We start from the raw sequence: 21510 nt of genomic DNA, 5'->3' as shown, positions 1-21510 counted from the left end.
CGATTTAGATTCACTGTGGAAGGATTCCGGGACAGATTTCGGACAGGAAAGCCAGCTGATGGTGAGACGGCTACGCAGTATGCCGCCCGACTTTGCCATTATTTCGACAGATGGATTGAACTTTCAGGGACAGCACAGGAGTACGATGAGCTTAGAGAGCTCCTAATTAGAGAACAATTTCTTACTAGTTGCCACCCAAGCCTGTCGCTGTACTTGAAAGAGAGGAGAGCTAAGTCACTTGAAGACATGCTTGAATTGGCTGATCAATTCTTGGAAGCACAAGGTGGAACTAATTTGGCCAAGGTCAAGAAGGAGTGTCCCGATGATTCGAAGAAATTGGCTCCCGAGGAAAAGAAGCGTGCACCGGAGAAAATTCCGCGATGTTTTCTGTGTAACCGAGTGGGTCACCGTGCTAGCCACTGCCGAACTAACTTCACGAGCCCCACGGTTGTAAAATGTTTCAAATGTGGTCAGACTGGGCACAAGGCAGACGCATGTCGTAACGGAGCGAGTCAAACTCACCAGGTATCCTGTGCACAAGTGGCGCCAAAAACCGTTGATGACGTCACCGATGGATTCGTAGAGTTGAAAAATGGGGAGAAAATCCCTATTGTGGGTGCTGTATTGGCAAAACAACAAACGGGTGCTACGAAGGGAATGCCTGTGATGGCTGGAAAAGTGGCGGGAAGGCGTGTAGACGTTTTAAGAGACACTGGGTGCTCCACTGTAATAGTACGAAGAGACCTAGTCCGCGACGATGAACTCACGGGCCAGACCAGCCTGATTTACACCGTCGACCGTTCGGTCATGAGGCTGCCTGAGGCCAAGGTCAGGATCGAGACGCCCTTCTACAGTGGGATTGTTTCTGCCTTCTGCATGGATGATCCATTGTATGACGTAATCGTGGGGAACATCGAGGGCGCCCGTTCGCCGGACCAACCCGAACCACTGGAAGAGGGCCCAGAAATCGATCTACCATCGATTGCAATCCCTCACGACCAACCAGCCACGGCCGACGAGGACGTAGTCGCAGTTGCAAGCCGAGCACAGACCAAAGCCCAGTCGAAGCCATTCCAGCCCCTCCCTGCACCCAATTCCGAAGAGGACCCGAGCTTCAGCTATGCCGAGGAACAAATCCAGGACGAGTCGTTAAAACCCTGCTTTGCGCAAATCGACAAGGACCTCAGATGCCGTAATAGTAAATGCGCGATAATGTTCAAGCAGGAAGATGGACTGCTCTACAGGTACTATACGGAGAGGAGTGGTCGGCGGATACGACAGCTCTTGGTGCCGAAGAACCACCGAGAGGCTGTTATGAAGCTAGCCCACGATGGGATAATGGCGGGGCACCTGGGGGCCGAGAAAACCAAGGACAGAATTCAGGAAGAATTCTTCTGGCCCGGTGTCACAGCCGACGTGAAACGGTTCGTGGCATCTTGCGATATCTGCCAGCGAACTGTGCCAAAAGGAAGGGTGCCACACGTGTCACTCGGCCAGTCCCCCGTCATAGACACCCCCTTTAAAAGGGTAGCTATTGATATAGTAGGCCCTATCCGACCTCCATCTGGTCAAGGAAACCGCTATATCCTGACTCTCGTCGATTGCGCCACGCGCTATCCGGAGGCAGTTGCACTACCTGGCATAGAGACCGAACGAGTCGCAGAGGCCCTCGTGGAGATGTTCTCCCGTTTTGGTGTACCGAGGGAAATCCTAAGTGATCGGGGCTCGAATTTCACGTCGGAGTTAATGAAGGAAGTGGCACGACTTCTATCGGTGCGCCAACTCCATACCACCCCTTACCACCCGATGGCCAACGGTATGGTGGAAAAATTTAATGGCACCCTGAAGACTATGCTCAAAAGAATGTGTGCGGAGAAACCAAAAACTGGGACAGACTCCTCGGTCCGTTGCTGTTCGCGTACAGAGAGGTTCCCCAGGCAAGTCTCGGCTTTTCACCGTTCGAGCTTCTGTACGGCCGACATGTCTGGGGACCCCTGGCGATCTTAAAGGAAGTTTGGACGAACCAAGAGCTGGACGATGAGCTGAAGACAACCTATCAGTACGTATTGGATCTCCGAAATCGTCTAGAAGAGACGTGCCGCCTAGCTCACGAAGAACTCCGAAGGGCGGGAGTACGCTACGCTAAGCACTACAATCGAAAATCAAGGGATAGAGTCTTCCAACCAGGAGATAAGGTTCTCATCCTGCTCCCAACTGACAAAAATAAACTCTTGCTGCATTGGAAGGGGCCCTTCGAAGTGCAGGCGAAAATTGGGGACTTCGATTACTCCATAAAGACGCCGGGCGGGCCGAAAATTTTCCATGCCAATTTGCTGAAGAAGTATGCGGAGCGGGAAACGAACCAAGATGCGCCACATCAATGCCAAGCCATCGTAGGGGTTATTGACAATGGAGATGAACAGGAACTACCGGTGCCGGAGTTCGTGCAGACAGAAGGGATTACTGAAGTCAAGATCTGCCCAAGTTTGACGGACCAACAAAAGGAGGAGTTGGAGAAAACCATGAAAGCGCACTCTAAAATATTTTCGAATGTCCCGGGCAAGACAGATTGGGTGGAGTGCCACCTCGAGACAGTGACGGAGTCCCCAGTCCACGTCAAACAGTACCCGTTACCTTTTGCTACGACTAAAGACATCGAGGCCGAGGTACAGCAAATGAAAACACTGGGCATAATTGAAGTCTCGAAATCGCCCTATAATTCCCCAGTGTTGCTTGTGGACAAACCAGACAAAACCAAGCGGTTTGTAGTCGATTTCCGGCGCCTGAACAACCTCATGATAGCAGATGCAGAGCCCATGCCTAGGGCAGATGCCGTTTTTGCCAGTGCCACAAACAAAAGATACTTCTCTAAGTTAGATTTTGTTAAGGGCTACTGGCAAATCCCACTCTCCCAGCAGTCGAGACCTAAAACTGCGTTTTCGACAAAATCCTGTTTCTACCAGTTTTGCTACATGCCTTTCGGGATCAAAACGGCACCCGCCGTGTTCGCCCGGCTGATGCGACTAGTCACTGAGGGAATCCCGGGCGTTGAACATTACTACGACGACGTACTCATAACAAGCACGACCTGGGAGGAACACCTATCCACTCTCAGACAACTCTTCGCTCGAATTCAGGCTGCCGGGTTGACCGTGAGACCGAGCAAGTGTGAGTTGGGAATGAATGAGATTGATTTCCTGGGTCATCACATTGGACAAAACATGCTTGCTCCACTGGGAAAGACTCTTGACAAAATCCAAGCTGCACCCGCCCCAAAAACGAAGCGACAGGTACGCGCTTTTCTCGGGTTGACCAGTTATTACCGGGAGTTCATTCCAAATTATGCCGAGATCAGCGCCCCTCTCACAGAACTGATCAAGAAGGGTGAAAGCAATTTAGTAAAATGGACGACGACACACGAGAAAGCATTTGCGAAACTCAAGGAATGTATCTCGAACCCTCCCGTGCTCCGCCTCCCAGACTTAACCAAGGAATTCATCCTCCGCACCGACGCTTCCGACACCAGACTTGGGGCTGTGCTCTTGCAGTCACACGAAGGGACCCTCCATCCCATAGCCTACGCCAGTCGCAAACTACTTCCCCGGGAATCATCCTACAGCACCATCGAAAGAGAATGTCTAGCCCTGGTGTGGGGGATACAGAAGTTTAATATTTATCTCTACGGAGTTCCTTTCTTGGTCCAAACTGACCACCAGCCTCTCCAATACATCAAACAGGCTAAACAGCTCAACAGCAGAGTGTTGAGGTGGAGCTTGCTTCTGCAAGAGTATCAGTTCCGAGTCGAGCACATCAAGGGAAGCGAGAACGTTGGTGCCGACTACCTTAGCCGAGTTAGAATGTTTTGGAAGGGTCTGACAGTAATGAATGCAATAGGCTGTGTTGTTATTGTGTTATCCAGTATCGAGCGAATCAAAATGTTTGTTCCGGTGATGTGATGTGATGTATTGTACAATTGTTGCAATGAATGAACTTTGTACATTTGTATAGTTGGGAATTTGTGGTGGAGTGTTGTACTCATGTGCCTGTGGTTATATTTCATGTGTTGTGGAATTGAACTACAATGTAAGATTGTATTGCGTGATATATTGTGAATGTGACGTGTCACGAGCGACGGATTGTGTTACAGTCTGTGAGAGTGTGTGGTGACTGTTCGCGCTCGTTTGTGTGGTTTGAATATTATGAGATAATATTCTTAAAGTGGGGGGCAGTGTCACAGAACGAGCGCTAAAAAAGAGCGCGCCGCCAAATCCCTGCGACAGCGGGCGGCAGAAACGCCGCGAGGTAAAAAAAAAAAGAAAACAAACATCCAGGGCTCCCGGGCGCGCGCTCTCCCCGCAGAAGCACGGCTTCGCAGACGATCCTCCTCACCCCACATCGGCGGCCCAGCAAGGCCGCGATTTTTCTAGAACGAAAGAGGCGGGGTCAGACCGAGTGAATCATCCTCCGGAGAGGGCAGTCGAACCGTCTTGTGCCTCTCCCCAGCCTTCGCTGCGCGTCGCGCCGACGAAATGAGGAGAACGTTCTGGAAGGTGGCGCGGAACGTATTTAATCGAGCAGCCGAGACGAGAAAGCAGGAGGTGACGGAAGTTAACGCCAGAGCGCGTAGGAATTCCGCCGTGTAGTCGGCGAAGGTTCTGCCCGTAGTGACAGAACAGGAGGAGACGGAAGTGAGCGCCAGAGTGCGTAGAGAGTCCGCCGTGTAGTCGGCGAAGTTTTTGGTCCGTAGGGACGGCTCGAGCTACAGGCAAGAGCGTGGGTTTACCGCTATCGAGCGAAGACGCGGGCAACAGCTGCGTGTGGGAAGCCGACGGATTTCTGGCGAAGAAGCTTGAAGCTTGGAGAGTGGCCATTTGAGGACGCGAGGTTTCCTGGAAGAGAAACTTCGAGGGCTGCGGAACGACAACAACACTGGACTTTGAGTGAGTGATTCTCGGAAGAGTATCATCTCGACTTTGTTTCCAAGAACTTTGGACTGAATAGGATTTCTATCTCTTTAGTCTTTAAGTGTCTTGGTTGTTCAATGCATGCGACTGCATTGTAGTGCGTATTGTTGTCCGTGTCCGTTGTTGCAAGTGTGGCTGATTGTATTGTGTAGTACGTTGATTGATTGGTTTGATTGGTGACGTATTGTGTGCAACTATTGTGGAGTGTGCATTTTTGTGTATTGTTTTCGATCTGCCATTATTGAGATTATAATTTGTTTGTTTATCAACTCTCGGTTCTGTCTTGTTCTTTGGGCCACGGCCGGCGTCCGCTGGCGCACCAAAAAGGACCACTTCTAAATTGTCCATGCTTTCGTGGTGCGGTTCGGGGGGCCGATACTTCGGCTCTTGGAATTAGCCCGGCGATCGCCTCCCTAATAAACGGGACATGTGTGACAATGTTGTTATGACCACATTTCAAGAAATGCACAACACTGATTAGACCCATAGCCATAGGCTAGTAAGGGGTCTAACGGGAGGTATACAATTTGTATATAAGAAAAAAATCAAAAACATCAAAAAACGTTGATTTTTCAACAAACGAACAAAAATACAAGAAGATACACATTGTTGCACTTTGTTCATAAATAATGAAATAATCAAGTATAGACAAAACATCAAACTATGTGTAAGGCTTAGTACATGGTCATTACTATTGATCTACATGTAGCAAATATTTTTTGAGTGCGCTCGAGAAAACCCTAGAATCTTTCGTTAAGCAGCTGGCGTCTTCTTTTTGTTTTGCTTTAGAAACATCTGGCGTCTTTTCGTTTTGCTTTTAGAAAACATCTGGCGTCTTTCGTTGGTTTATTTCATCAATCAACGGCGTTTTAAACAAAAAATTTTTATTGTTTATACACGCACAGGAGAAATCTCACCAGGCACTACCTTGGAGGTAAACAACGGCTGCTACTGGGAATGAGAGACAGCGGAAGTCGGCTTTTAACACTTCTACTTCTACGAACGTTTCCTACTGGAACATGCCAATGGCTGCTATGGGGGAATGAGAGACATGAGAATTCGGCTTTTAGTTAACGCGCACGCCGCGAACGTTTTATTGTTCAACAAAGCACACGAGAAATCTCCCACCGGCACCACCTTGCGGGTCAAAATGTAACACTTGTTACACACTATGACTACGACTACGAGAGACGAATGGGTGCCGCTATAAGCAGCTTCGCCTCTAACTGGATGGAGAGATAACATTGCACCTGGTTACGCACATGCTTTAGCATTTCGCGACGTTCGATTTCATGGACACGTGCGGCACCACTGTGATACGGTAACCAAATAATTTTGTAGTAGTGTCACGTCTCAGTAGCTGGTTATTTTCCGATAAACTACACAGTCACCAGCAAACAAAAAAGCTTTACTATATCACTACTCGAGTTAAAGGTGAAATGCATCTTCTTTTTCTTCTCAGTTGATGTATTCAGCAAGTATAGGAAGCAAATAATTCATTTCTTCCTCCGTGATACGGCACTTTATTTAGATGTATTTTTTTTTATCTGTTGTCTGTTGCCGCATTCCCAAGTCACTAAACGAATATGAATTACCTACTATACCACCTACCCAACCTTTAGCAGCGTATTGATCCTACCCCGCAACTTTCCGAAAACTGTCTACATCTAACTTAGTTTAGCACGGCCTCCATGATCGGTTTACCCTTGACCAAGTGATGTTGTCATGTCATGACGTGATAATCGGTGTCGCGTTATCTGATGTCATGATGACGTCATAAATGTTGGTTATCTGTGGCGTCCTGCTGACGTCTTACGGTAACATCATCGCGCGATAATGATTCTTCCCATCGCTAGTGTTTATACCGTCACCGACGCCTACGGTCGATTGACGCGTTTGATGAGGCATCTAGAGCATTCACCTTAAAAAAAAAAGAAACGCTAGTAGTTCACAACTTAGTTGTCGGCTTAAGCACAGCGGCAGTGGCCTTCGATCAGCGCTAGCAAGCGAAATATGCATAAGCTCACACATGGCGAAAAACAGGAAAGGAGGGAAAAAAAAGGGGGGGGGGACTGTCATTCAATAGTACTATCTAAAACTTCGCATTACTAGGGAAGTTGAGACCTGAATAATTATGTTAACTCACCCGGTAATTCTCAAAGGTCTGTCAGGCTCAAAGGTGTGTCACTTTTTTGAGAAAAAAAGACAGACGGGCCCATGATACTAAGTTTGAGGGGGTACCGTGACCGTAACATGCACGGGGCCGTGTTTTTTTTTTTTTTGTAAAACATGGGACAGGTCTCCAAGTTTCGCACAGGAAACATTGACAAGTGTGAGCATGTGGGAGCCCCAAGGACGCGGTGTATTTATGACCGAGTCCGAGTGAGCCCCACGTTAGTTTTGCTGACGTCTCGTCCCATCCACTCAACTTGCAGCATTATACTGTCACCCTTTTCTTTCTTTCTCTAGTTCTTCTCTTATTCACCATTTCCCTCACCCCATGTACAGGGTAGCCAACCAAGCTTGACTCGGTTAACCTCCCTGCTTTTCTCTCTCACTTCTTTCTCTCCAGGTGAGTTACGAAGGAGAGAGGGGGTCTTGACTTCCCCTCCCCCCTTTCTTTCGAACGGAGGCCTTCTAGAAACACTTCCCGTAAGTTCACTTGCTATAAAAATGTCCTTTGTGTACTTAAAGCCCTGTTAGCTCGTATTTGAAAATACGAGGTCCAAAGCTCCCAGAATACCACCAGTTACGCGAGATACCGGTGTTAAACTCATCGACAGCTTAAACAAAACAGCTAATAACCTGTTAACAAACTCATGAGTCGACTCACTCAGGCTCAGATAGACCCTCGAGTCTGAGTGAATTCAAGCGACTAATAGTTTTCTGCGCATGCCTGTGTCCGAGTGAGTTCGACCGAGGAAAATATTTTGTGAGCGAGTACGGGCGAGTCCGGTTGAAGAGAACACCGATGAGTGCGAGTCCGAGCCTGTCCTATATGGGCGAACTATGTTTCATGAGAAAATAAGAGTGAGCTCTCAATTTTCGCCCGACGTATGATTGATGTTAAGATGACATGTTTTACTTTCTTAATTATGCGCATAACTGCTATGCTCGGCTTCGTTTTCCAGTTTTTTTTAATGAACCTTTCATTTGCACGACAACTCTCGTCCTCTGATTGATTGATTTGTGGGGTTTAACGTCTCAAAACCACCATATGATTATGAGAGACGCCGTAGTGGAGGGCTCCGGAAATTTCGACCACCTGGGGTTCTTTAACGTGCGCCCAAATCTGAGCACACGGGCCTACAACATTTCCACCTCCATTGGAATCGCAGCCACGCTCGTCCTCTGCATTTGATTGGGACGAGGGAGGGGATCTTCATCTTTAGCGCTGCATCAATCGTGCAAGTATTCTGACTAGACCAACTTTCATTTAAATCGCTCATTATCCAGGTGCAACTGCTCAACCGCTAGTTACGTTTTTCATCGCGATTTTTGTAGATATACAGCGTCACTGTAAAATAAACTCCGAAAACGCGGAGCCTTACGTGATCAAATACGGGTCATACTAACCGTTCACTATTTGCTGAAGACGTTATAAACGGAGTGGGCTGATGAAAGTCGCATTCGACGACGCAGTTTTGCTGCCTGCGGTGAGACAGCTCGCGCATAGGATCCATGGCGCGCGAAGCGCTCACAGGAAGTAATCTAGTGAAGCCGACAACAGAACACCTCCTCTGCATAACATTGGACCCTATGGAAACTTTTTTTTTTAGGGGCGAAACTCCATCCAGCGGCATTAGTTCGTCCCCCGTAGTATGTAACAAGTATAACATTTTGACCTCCAAGGTGGTGCCGGTGAGAGACTTCCTCTGTGCGTTGTTGAACAATAAAAAATAGTGCTCAATGTACATGTCAATGGCTGCTAATGGGGAATGAGAGACAGGAGCATTCGGCTTTTAGTTAACGCACAGGATGCGATCACCATTAGCAGCCATTGGCATGTACATTGAGCACTATCTGACAAGAAAGGGTTGCTACGTTGTACTCGCTGGGTTAACCTCCTTAGCTTTAGAAAGGTTTAGTGAGCGTTGAGCCGCAGTGCCATGAATACAATGAACTTGTATATACCATGAATGAACTCGAGGTGGTTAAAAATGGGAAGTAGATACGAAGCGCAAGCCGTAAGAAAGTAAAAGCCGAATTCTCCACCTCTCATTTCCCATTAGCAGTCATTGGCATGTACATTGAGCACTATCTGACTGAAAAAGTTTGCTACTACATACTCGCTGGGCGTAACCTCCTTGGTTTTCGAAAAGTTTAGCGAGCGTTCGGCCGCAGTGCCATGAATACAGTGAACTAGTATATACCATGAACTCGAGGTGGTTAAGGGTGGGAAGTGGACCCGAAGCGCAAGCCGTAAGAAAGTGTGCGTGTGCCACCTCTCGTTTAGTCCTTGGAATGTCCGCTGGATGGCGGTGCTTCTATATGGGGAATATATGATGAAAAGATGCGAGATGGTGGTACTTGGAGTGTTGAATAGATGGACGAACGGACACATACCCCAGTATTCAGAAACGCTCCTTCACTCAAGGACTCTCCTCGACTTGAAAAAGTCGATGGGAGCGCCGTCTCTTGCCAGAACAAGTCACTGCATATCGGCAATATTCTTCAGCGATTCTTCAGAAGCGCAGCGTCAATTTCAGTCGAGTAGCGGCGCAGTGCTCAACTCACTCATAGGGAGCCTACATGAACGGCCGTTTTTAGGGTGATGTCAGCCTTTGACCCACTACATGCCGCCAACGCACCGCCGCCCGCCAAAACACAATGTTGCCAGACAGCAACGCCGCGCTGTCGCCCCATCTTGGTGCCCGCACTGCGTTTACGCCCGGTTGCGTTTAGTTCTCAATAATACGACGTCGAACGTTGCGGTAGCGTGTTAAACGCTGCCGGTGAAGCCTTAGAATGCCAGGATGCTGCGTACCGCTCTGCACTAACCACAACAGAAAGGGGGTGCGAATGTTCCGCTTCCCAGCGAGCCCTGGCCGACGACAACTATGGCTGGCTCTAGTGAAGCGAGACGGCTGGGAGCCCACCAGTGCGTCTCGTATCTGCTCTGTGAGTACTGCGTACTCCGTTCACTGTTTTTTCCTGCGGCACACGTATATGTGTTTCGCGGTGTTCGCGAATGAGTAGATAACCGAAGTTGTCGTTGCTGCGTCCACGCATTGCGAGTAGGAAGCCCACAAACGGGACGCGTCCGCGCGTTCGTACGGAGACGCGCTCGCTAGTCTGAGCTGTTGCCACGCTTGCGTTCGTGTCAGCGTAACCTCAGTATTATGTCGCAAGTGTTTGTGTGTGGGCTGCGGATTTCTTCGTGTGCTCACTTTGAGAACTGGGTCGCTTACACGACCCTGAGAACCGCCGCTGTCACTCAGTCGGCTCCTTTTTGTTGCGCCGTACTTCGCGTAGCTGGAGGGAGCGGTGGCTGGCTCCAAAATGGCGGCGCACAGAAAACTATGCTGAATTTGGTGGAAGCTGGCAACAGCGTGGGAGACCGCCAGGTGGCGCCGAGGAGTGCACACGCGTTCACATCGGCTCCGTCAATCATCGTACCTAGCAGCGGTTAAAATCATGTGACTACCAGTGAAACTACGGCAATTGCGCAGGAAGACGTCAGGTACACGCTGACACCACCTTTTTGGACAAGCGATCCCGGTTTCCTCTGGGAAGTGAAGACCTTCGGCAGAGCATGCCAACCCGCCACGCTAAGCCTCGCGGCGAAGCGGAACGCGGAGTCCTGGCAGCCAGCTCTCGGCCGACGCGTTGCGCTGCACCTGCCCGAACCCCAACGGACAACGACCCTGAACTAGCCCAGGCACTTATGGACATGGATGACCAAGACATCGAAACCCAAGTGAGCTCTGCGGTAGACGCCAATGAAGATTTCCTTTCACCTGACGAAGTGCTACAAGGGGAATCTACTAGCGACGCCGAGAACAAGGAAAAAGACTCTGCGGAGGAACGCGACGATGAAGCCAAGAATGGTCAGTGGCAGGTAGCTATGTCATTGCGACAGCGAAAACGCATCAGGAAACAAGAACGCGCCGCGAGTGATGACAGCGTTGCTCGAGGCGAAACTGAGAGCAACAGCTCTGGCGCCAGAACGCTTGCAGAAGAGCAACGCGGAACAGCATCTGAAAGGGGCTGACGACGAACGCGCGCGGCGCCGTTGCCCAAAAACGATATGAAGATTATCATGTGGCCCAGACCAGGGTTAGTTGTGAAGGAACTGAAAGCATACCAGGTTGCGCGAGCGATAGAACATGCGAGCGGTGACCCGGAGGCCTGTAACAGCCACAAATTTCTGCTTCGCCTTCGCAACGAATCAAACATAATTATTGCAAGCACTCCGTACGAAGATGTAGCAGAAAGGATCTTGAAGATAAAGACACTGGAGCTCAATGGCACCAAATATCCCGTGAACATCTACATATCCACTCCTGATGGATACCTGAAAGGGGTGGTACGCGGATTAGAACGCGAAACGCCAGAAGCTGAACTCCTGAGCCATCTCCGAGTGCGCACTCAAAGAGTGACAGTTGTTCAAGCCCGCATGCTCGGACAGTCACAAACTGCAGTGATCACGTTCGATAGACCAATACTGCCGCGCTTCGTGTATTATTACGGTGGCGAAATGCCGTGCGTGCCTTATCAACCCACATGGCAGTACTGTAAACTCTGCAAGAGCCAGGGACATAGGACGGATGTTTGTCCCACACCAATGACAAAGGCGTGCAGTAACTGTCGCCTAAGAGACCCACCTGAGGACCACACTTGCGATACGGAATGTGCCCTGTGCGGCGGACGCCATCCCACGGCGGCATCGGAGTGCACCAAGAAACTTAAACGCGTCCCTCAAAAGGGCCGGTCGCTGCTGTCGCACCAACAGAGCACACCAAAAACCACTGGCGTACTCAAGAGACGCTGGTTCAGCACGGACCGCGAGGACTCTGCACCGCCAAGCAGGGCCCGTTCCAGTTCCCGATCCAGATCTCGATCTACATCCCGATCCAGGTCCGGCTCTCGAGACTACTCCAACTCCAGGAATGGTGGCCACAGGCAGGCCCAAGCAAAGCAACAACAGCACAAGGGCAAGAAGGCGCAGAAAAAGGACGCGAAGAACCAGGTGAGCTGGGCAGCAAAATCCTCCCAACACTCACACCAAACACCACAACCCACGCGCTTAGAACGTGAGTTAGAGATAATGCGGGTGACAATAGGTGACCTAGAACGCGAAAATAGGGAACTAAAAAAGCAACAAACGCAGCACCCGCAACAAAACTCTATACCCACCCAGAGTGGCCAGAAATCGCAGACGCAACCGAATGCAGGAGGTGACTCAATGATTACGTCGTCGATGCTGAAAGAAACATTAAAGGAAGTTATACCGACAGTTATAGAGCAGGTAATGATAAATGTAGATAAAAATCTCGAGATTCTGGACAAGAAAATCCAGGCACAACACGTCGAATTCACGAAAGCCTTGCGAAAGCATGCCACAGGCATCAACATCAGAGAAAAAGTTGAGAAAATTTACAACAGGCCCGGATTGTCGGCCATGAACCAGGAGACGCATAATGGCTAATCATCAAACGCAGCGGTCAGAAAAGTGCGAAATATGGCAGTGGAACTGCCGTGGTTTCCGGCGGAAAAGAGGGCAACTGTTGCAGCTGGTGGCGTCGCAACAAAAGCCGCCTGCTGTCATAGCAGTCCAGGAAGCCGGAACACAACCAAAATTACGGGGCTATGAAACTTATAGTACCGGGGACGCAGAATGGAAAGTTGCTACATTAGTCGATAACTCAATTACAGCAATATGTCATCAGCCCATTGAAGAGGCGGATATCCCGCATATCATTACAGAAATAACCTACAAAAGAAGCCATGGAAAGAGCGCCTTCATACTTAATATCTATAGTCCCCCAAGACAAAAGAGAGCAACGTTCGACAAGCTCGTTCAAGAGACAGCAAAACTGGCGAAAGGGAATCCATTAATCATAGTTGGGGACTTTAATGCCAGGCATGCAAGCTGGGGATATAATATCGCAAGACAAATAGAGAAACTGAAAATGACTCTGTTAACTGACCCTGCAATACCAACGAGGATAGGCAACAGCGTATCCATGGACACAAGTCCGGACTTGACGATAGTACAAAACTGCCACAGCGTGGACTGGTACAACACCCTTGAAAACCTGGGCAGTGATCATTACATACTAAGCACCACAATACGCACCGGCCGAATCCGCAAACACATTGGCACAGCCAAAATTACAGACTGGCAGGCATATAGAAAAGCGCTAAAAGCGCACGTGACCGCCATAGACGACTTGGATGAGTGGTGCAAAGTAATTCGTAATGAAAAGCAAATGTACACCAAAACTGTCGCCAGAACAGATGATGAAGTAGACGCTCACCTTCTCCACCTGTGGGAAGCAAGAAGAAACCTCACTAAAAGATGGAAAAGGCAAAAGCGAAATAAGAAACTCAAAGCGAAAATTGAAGAAATAACGCAGCAAGCCGAACAGTACGCTAATCAACTCGCGACAGTCAACTGGGAAAAATTTTGCGATTCACTAAATGGAACCCTAGGAACAGCAAAGACATGGAATATCCTAAGAGCTATGATTGACCCTCTGAAAACTAAACGCGAAGGACAAAAATCTCTAGAAAGATTATTGCACACATATCAAGGCACAAAAGATGACCTGCTTCAAGACATCTATATTAAGTGTTTCGGCGCCCGAGCCATCACAGCCCCTTACCAGGCTAAATACACTGGGCTCCCAAACTCAGAACTGGATGCACCTTTCACGCATGCCGAAGTCAGAGCGGCAATCGTCAGCATGAAACGCAACACAGCGCCTGGGGCGGACCAAATCACCAATGCCATGATTCGCAACATGAATGACGAAGCCATAACAGCGCTTCTAAACTTCATTAACAAACACTGGGTGAATGGCACTATACCACAGCAATGGAAGCATGCTGTAATAATTATGATACCCAAACCAGGAAAGAAATTGGCAATAGAAAACCTCAGGCCAATCTCTCTTACCTCGTGCTTAGGCAAAGTGTTTGAGAGATTAATAAATGCCAGACTTCAACGGCACCTTGAACAAAATAACTTGTTGCCAAACACCATGTTTGGTTTCCGCTCGAACTTTTCGACACAGGACATCCTTCTGCTTTTAAAGGAGGAAGTACTAACAAATGTTCCAAAAGCAGGAGAAAACATTGTCATGGCTATCGACATAAAAGGCGCCTTTGACAACGTAAGCCATAAGGCCATATTAGATGGGCTAGCAGCGACAAACTGCGGTCAAAGGACGTACAAATATGTACAGAAATTCCTTACTAAAAGAACCGCTGTTATCAGATTAGGAGAACACGAATCCAATGTCTTCCACCCACCGAGCAAAGGCACACCACAAGGCGCTGTGATCTCGCCTACGCTTTTCAACATAGCCATGATTGGTCTAGCCAAAAAAACTGGAAGGTATTCCCGACATCCGACACTCCTTCTATGCGGATGACATCACTGTATGGACAACCAAGGGTAGCTTGGCGGAAAAAAAGAAGAGCGGCTTCAACTGGCAGCTAAAACCATCGAAGATTACACTAAAGAAAGGGGGCTTCAGTGCTCAGCAGACAAATCGGAACTCATTCGGTTCTCCAAGAGTAAAAAACAAAGGACAGACCCGAGCCTCCGCCTTGAGGTCAAGCTAGACGGCAATATTATACCAGAGAAAACAACTGTTCGTATCTTAGGGATGAGATTACAGTCCATTCAGCGATGTCTCCACACACTGAATATGCTTAAACGAACAGCTCAACAAATTGTTCGTATGATAGTTCGAATAACGAACAATAGTGCTGGACTGAAAGAACAAGACGTGCTTCGTTTGGTAAAGAGCTTAGTCATCAGCAGACTAACATACTCGCTACCCTACCACAACATGAATAGAGAGGAGAAAGAAAAAGCAGACAAAATAATAAGGATGGCGTATAAAGCGGCTCTGCGACTACCACAAAGCACTTCAACTGCGAAGCTATTAGCGCTCGGACTTCACAATACATTTGATGAGTTGGCTGAGGCACAAGTAACCACCCAGATTAACCGCCTGCTACAGACGACAACCGGCAGAAAACTTCTTCAGAGGATCGGCCTCGGCGAACAAGTACAGGCACATGGAAGAGCTAAGGAATTGTCGTGCTCAGTCAGAGCCTGGTACAAAAATATGCCCCCTACCGAAGAACATGGACCCAGTTTTACATGCTGGAAGACGTAAAGCAAGAGCCGTTTACATAAATAAACAGACAAAATATCTGAATACGGTGAGATTTACTGATGCTGCACCATATCAGGCAAATGCAAAGAACATGGTGGCCGTGGTCACAGACCTAAAAGGAAACGTCACAAGTTGTGCCTCCATAGCCCAAGCCTCTATCACAGAAGCGGAGGAGATAGCGATCGCGCTGGCAATCAAGGAGGGCAGGGAGCGAAAAGCCCCAATGACAATAATCACAGGCTGCATGTAGAAATTACGAAAAAGGTAGAATATGTATGAAGGCCTTCCAATTTCTAACCAAAGCTCACAAGGACTTCCCAATTGAATACACCCAAACCATTATCTGGGCGCCAGGGCACGAGGGCGTCACCGGTAACCAGTTTGCGGATGAGGCGGCTCGAGGCTTCACAGATTACCGAGCCTCCTTGCACACTGCAATAGAGGATCCAACGCCCCTAGACCCTAACTTTGGTGCAATTCTTCAGTATTACAGGGACAATAGAAAAGTGTATCCAGCACCGCATAAGAAACTTACAGCAATGGAATCGGTGGCATTACGCAGAATCCAAACAAACACATACACGAACTTACACAGGCTGCATGTATTCTACCAACAGCATACAAAGATATATGTCCGTGGTGTGGGGCCACACCAACTCTGTTTCACATCACGTGGGAGTGTACGCATCACAATGATGAACAACACAGAGGAACAATGGGAGGCGCTGCTGTCCAGCTCGGCCATTGTTGATCAGCGCTGGCTGGTCCAACGGGTAGAGATGATGGCTAGGGCCAGCGGAGCCCTGGAATAGGGGCCCGACCATTTGGAATGCTCCGCGTTATGCGCAAATAAAGTTTTCTCTCTCTCTCTCTCTCTGGCAACAGCGTGCCCCGTTGCCCGCTGGTTTTGGCTGAGTTTCTTGAAGGCACTTATTAAGATGTCTCCACCCAAAAAACGGCCGTTCATGTAGGCTCCCTACTCACTCAAGTAAAGGATGGAATTCGAGTCGAGGAGCGTTTCTGAATACGGGGGATAGACAGATGCATGGATGGACGCATGAACGGACGCAGGGGCGGCTGCATGGACGAACGCAGGGACGGACGCACGAACAGACGCACGCACGGACGGGCTGATGGACGCATGGACGGTCACATTGACGGACGCATGGACGGACGGAAGCAAGAACGAATGGACGGACGAATTCTTCGCCCCACTCTCCATCATTCACTCCGTGGATATGCTGCTATTTTTTGTAGTCGTTGAATGTAACAGTCATTAAGCAGCTGGTATTTATTTTTTGTCTGTTTCAGCTTATTGCACAGACTAGCAGAAACATTGTATTTTTTGCACAAGGTTTCTCGCCGTGTGCACACAAGTTCAAATATCAGCTACAATACGCACAAGAGAGACTGCTAACGGGACGAAGGCTGTACCTATCGTTTTCTATTACTTTTTCCATTGATCGTCGTTGTTTTATTCGTTACTACGTGGCGCTTTATAAATGCCCGGGTACAATCGAATAAATAGGGATACGTGCAGGCGAATATACCGGTACACGCAGTGAAGCTCAGAACAGTTTAGCGAGTCAACATTGTTCAAAAGTAATGCGGAGGCAGTTGGTACTGTGGCGATGCCCGCGTTTGCGGCACTGGAGACGGGAAGTGGTGCACGGGGAACATGGCGGACCGCGAAGGAGCCACCTATGTCTCTGCAGGCGTCTCAATGGCCAATGTCGAGGGACGCGACGAGGCACGCCGCTCTTCTTCGTCGCTGGAGTTTCTCCTCTTGCCCGACATTGTGGGAAGCTCCAATTCCTCCTCGGAAGGTAATGACGCCTCAGGCTGCGACAGAAGTCAATGTCTCATATGCGGCAGAGACAAGATTGTGCATGTTGTGCCGTTTGCGTCATCCCGAACGTTAAAGCATCGAATGCAGTCCTAAAATTTTTCAGTCACACTTGAATTGAAGCACTCGTTGCTGTAAATACGATATTGTGCTCCTAAGCACGTGGTCGTGAATTCGGATAATAGTAAAACAATTTTTATAAAGGTGGTGTCTTTCAAGTGTTCCAAAGAGCCGATTGGTCAATGTGAGCAATCTTGCGGTCATAACAAAGACAACATCGTAGAATGTTTTAAAACGGAATTCCTTCCACCTGCACGATAGTCACTGAGCACCGTTCCAATGACCCTGAAATAACACTCTGAATCGCGCAGGTGGATAGTAATAATAGCTGGGGTTTAACGTCCCAAAACCACCATATGATTATAAGAGACGTCTCACACAGGTGAAATCCACAAACTGAACATATAAACTCACTCATAAATTTGCATGAGTGTGCACGTGCTTGTTAGCGTGGACGCATAGAAAGAAGCTCCCACGCGCATCTAAGTACAGAGGTTGTGATATTTAATGAAATGGTGCCCGTAATAACAACGAATGCTATATCTTCAGCTCTTACATCCCGTCCACCTTTTCGTTCTTACGACCTATCTTTTCCGAAACCAAGCTTTAGAAATAAGCTCCTCGAACTCCATCCTAGACGACCATTTGTCTTGTCGAAAGGCCGCTTACGATGGAAGCACCTTGCAAAGAGGTCGGCTCCTTGAAGCACCATCCTATGGCGACACAATAAATGCCTATTCTTTTCTCTCTATTCCTCGTTCGCGTTATCGGCTCACATAAGACGATGTAACCGGTCAATGCACACATATCTGATTTCGCGATGAGGTACAGCGTTCGTCTCCAACAGCGCGGCTAACGAGGACGAACAAGAGAAGGGTACAGCTATGGGCCGTGCGTTCCTTTTTTATTTTCTTCGTGTTAAGCATTAGGCTCGCTTAGCCAAAATAATGCATACTCACTTTCCCAGAAGAGGCGTGCGCATGGAGTGGGGTAGGGGGGGGGGGCTCCCTAAACATTTAAAAGGAGGGGGGGGGGTGAAGTCTGCCCCGTACATTGATTTAATAGGGAAGGAGCACACTTCAATGAACCTTCGCTCCATCCCCACTCCCACCCACCAGTGAAGAAGACCACGTGTATGTCGCGCAGTATTTCATCCTGCTTGCAACGTGGGTAATGCACATAACTTCTGAAGCAGTTAACTACGCGGCGCTTATCTCCGTTTTTACAGCGTGCATGCAGTGCAGGCGGCCCACCTTGTATCCGTACCAAATCTCTCGAAGCTCCCCGCGATACCAGGCGACGAGAATGACGGGAATGAGCGTTGCCGGAACAAGGTACAGCAGGGCGGGCTGGGCCATCTTCATGATGTAGAGGCCAACGAAGGTCACCACAAGGCCGACGCCGTAGGCTGCGCTCACGATATTCACAAAAGCAAGTGTTACTAACACAGGGTTTGAGAGAGTGATTGTTCATTATGTGTATGTGTGTGCACATACATTTGTGTATATGTATATATGTATAAATATGTTTGTTGGTTTTTCTATAGTAATTATGTATATGGTTACGTTCGTATCTTTATCTCTGTATACTGTTGTAAATTATATGTTCAGCGCTACATCTTGCCGTTTTTTATATTAGTTGTTTTTCCTCCTATCAGCATTTATCTTGTTTTCTTTTTTCATATGTCATGGCCTATATTTTGAAGAAAATAGTAGCACAATGATTCTGCGAGCGTAATGGTGTATACGTTTTTTTTTCTTGTTTAGTTGTATCGGAAAATATTGCAATTTTGTGTGTTTTTTTCGTTCACTGTCAATAGCACCGCCATTAAATATTGCAATATGGCGTATTACTGTGTTTACGGGTGCAGGGGCCCCTGTCAGGCGTTGCTCGCCTTTAGCTTCGGTACTTTTCTTGAAAAGTGTCCAAGATGACATAAAGATTCATTCATTCATTCATTCATTCATTCATTCATTCATTCATTCATTCATTCATTCATTCATATTTCGTTGCTTATATGAGGCCTCGCCCCAGTTACTGATTTGATCGTAACCCCTATAGAAAAAAAAACCATAAATGTTAGCCTAAAGTGAGTCTCACTGGCAGACGGGGCGAGCACTCCTGGCAACTACGAACACTTATTGGAAAGCATGCCAGCAGCTAGACAATAAGCTGCATGAGCACAGGACCGTCGGCAACCAGCAAAAAGATGAGACAGGCGTGAAAATACCCGCGTGATATGATTTATTTGATTTATTGTTTTATTTACAACAACATTGTTGCGGGAGACCAGGAGGGAAACGGGCCAATCAGTTTAAGGGTGTCGTGGTGGGTGATAAGTTGATGACATAATGCACGGCTAATGAATGCACAAAAAAAGGCAGCGGAAATCTGAAACGTACTTACTCATGCAGATGGCTGCTCAACAACGGCAAAGAAGTTAGACAAAGTAAAATAATAAATAACCACGAGTAAAGAACATAAAAATACTAAAACAGGTGAGGGGGGTATAGAACATGCTGAAATATGGTTTCCCATGAATCACATTTCCTTTGTTAAAAAAATCCATGACTATTTGTTCATGCCTGTCTCTCTTTCCGTTGTTGTTGTTTAGATAATGATCACCGGGAGTCCCTTTCCCTGCACCTGCTGTCTAACTGCAGTGATGATTTCCAATAAACACTCGCATTTGTAAGTAGCACTCGTCCTGTCTGTTGCTCTTCAATTTACGAAGCCCAAATGGCAAAAAAATTCTACCCGTCTATAACAAAATGTAAATGCGCACCTGTAACGCTGGTGGCGTAGTAGAGGCATCCCTGGGTCGCTATCAAGTCAAAACTGCGCACGTAGGCGACCAGAAAGCCTGCGAAAAAAACAGGCTTTGTGCGAGAGCAATGGGAGCACATAATGCACGGTGTTATTCGACGAAATCATTTTCAATGTATATAAAGTTTAACTGCACACTGGACGCCACTGCTGTCATGAGCCAGTGTAGTTGGGAGAACCATTGAGGTTTCATTAATGAATCCAGTGAGCCTACGGGATTACGTATTTATACGTTTCAGGAGATACCGGCACCGAAACGAAGTTAGCAAGTAAGAGTTGTCAAACCTGGTATAAGGATGTCTCCAAATCCGAGAACGGAGTACTCTCCGAAGCATGCGCTGATGTCTTCGTTGCTCAAATGTGGCACGCGCAGAACCATTGGTATGTGCTCATCGGTGCCTTTTCCTCGAGCAACTTCCACCATGATGCTATCTCCTTTCTGCGAACACAAGGTGGGAGAAAATTTTGCCGCTACTGCATAGTGGCCCACCCCTATCATCGGTTTGTCACTATTATTACGTTTTTATCGGAAGATAATTGTAATTGTCATGACTCTGATACAAAATTTACCGTATTTAAGGATTACAAAAAGAGTAAATCGTGCCTTCAGCTATACTTACACCTGATGACTGGGCGAAGCTGCCGGTCTGGTTATGAGGCATTGATTTCTGTACGAAGAAGGAGCACGAAAATAGAGTTCATGGGCAAATTTTTTTAAGACTGGCAGCACATCGAACATTCATTGATTATTTCAATTAAGCTTATTTCGCCCCAAGTTCACTTTTTCAAATGCTATGTGCTGCATAACTGCTCTTAAGTTGTACTAACTATTATAAGTTGACTTACCGGCACCAGATAGGGCGTGACAAATACGAAGAAGATATCATAAAAGAAAAGCAAGACCAACAAAACGCAGATAACCTGAAAAGAAAAAAAAGAAACCAATAAGAATGTTCGTTTAAAAGTCACCTTTCGTTAATGTATTCCGCGCCGTCAGAAATTGCTTACGTGGATGCATTACAACTGCATTCAGTTTGCTACGAATGACTGTGAAACATTAGTTATACACTAACGACCTGAGAATTGCAAATTATAAGCCGCATCCATATCAGCACATTAGATAGTTTCACGTATTCATTTATGAACACTTCTATCTTTCTATCTCTCTCTCTCTCTCACTCTCTAAAACAAGTTGAGGGAATGGTAGTGGAACAGTCCCAGAATTACATCAATGCCTGTTGTTTCAATTGTAGACAATTTAATGGCATGATTTGTTTCAGAGCTAATAAGAGTCTAATACTTCTTTGCTACAGCTCCTCCGCAAGTTTGCGAGAACGTAAGCGTCGATTTTCTTTTTTTGTTGTTCAAATCAGTGTCACGCTTTGGTTGATTCTATTGAAGCTAAATTGAAGTTGTTCACTCCGACATTGGCTGCAGACGCTAAATACTTGTTTGC

At 47.6% G+C, this 21510-nt stretch overlaps 2 protein-coding genes across 2 annotated transcripts in view; one reads left to right on the top strand and one right to left on the bottom strand.

The window, feature by feature from the left end:
• The first annotated feature begins 666 nt into the window (after window positions 1-666).
• Window positions 667-16650, top strand: LOC142814328 (uncharacterized). The gene is made up of 4 exons (XM_075893005.1): window positions 667-1865; window positions 1925-3870; window positions 10637-11014; window positions 16634-16650. The coding sequence occupies exons 1-4, from the start codon at window positions 667-669 to the stop codon at window positions 16648-16650; spliced, it is 3540 nt and encodes a 1179-aa protein (XP_075749120.1).
• Window positions 16651-16729: 79 nt separating this feature from the next.
• LOC119171593 (signal peptide peptidase-like 2B) overlaps window positions 16730-21510 on the bottom strand; it is a 6010-nt gene continuing 1229 nt past the window's right edge. Inside the window, exons 3-8 of the mRNA XM_075893004.1 lie at window positions 20901-20975; window positions 20675-20722; window positions 20340-20493; window positions 20014-20091; window positions 18482-18636; window positions 16730-17164 (exon numbers count right to left, since the gene is read on the bottom strand). Coding sequence (XP_075749119.1) covers window positions 17024-17164; window positions 18482-18636; window positions 20014-20091; window positions 20340-20493; window positions 20675-20722; window positions 20901-20975 — 651 coding nt within the window. The 3' untranslated portion in view covers window positions 16730-17023. The remainder of the gene's footprint in view (window positions 17165-18481; window positions 18637-20013; window positions 20092-20339; window positions 20494-20674; window positions 20723-20900; window positions 20976-21510) is intronic.

The sequence above is a fragment of the Rhipicephalus microplus genome, chromosome 4, assembly GCF_043290135.1.
Source record: "Rhipicephalus microplus isolate Deutch F79 chromosome 4, USDA_Rmic, whole genome shotgun sequence".
NCBI lineage: Eukaryota > Metazoa > Arthropoda > Arachnida > Ixodida > Ixodidae > Rhipicephalus > Rhipicephalus microplus.
The sequence above is the reverse complement of the archived record's forward strand: the minus strand, read 5'-3'. Positions and strand labels throughout refer to the sequence as shown.

Bases quoted from the DNA above. Each gene is read 5' to 3' on its own strand.
- LOC142814328 (XM_075893005.1), top strand. From the start codon at position 667: ATGGCTGGAAAAGTGGCGGGAAGGCGTGTAGACGTTTTAAGAGACACT. The intron at 1,866-1,924 runs GTGTGCGGAGAA...GTTCGCGTACAG, and splicing joins AAGACTATGCTCAAAAGAAT to AGAGGTTCCCCAGGCAAGTC. The intron at 3,871-10,636 runs GTCTGACAGTAA...GCAATTGCGCAG, and splicing joins AGTTAGAATGTTTTGGAAGG to GAAGACGTCAGGTACACGCT.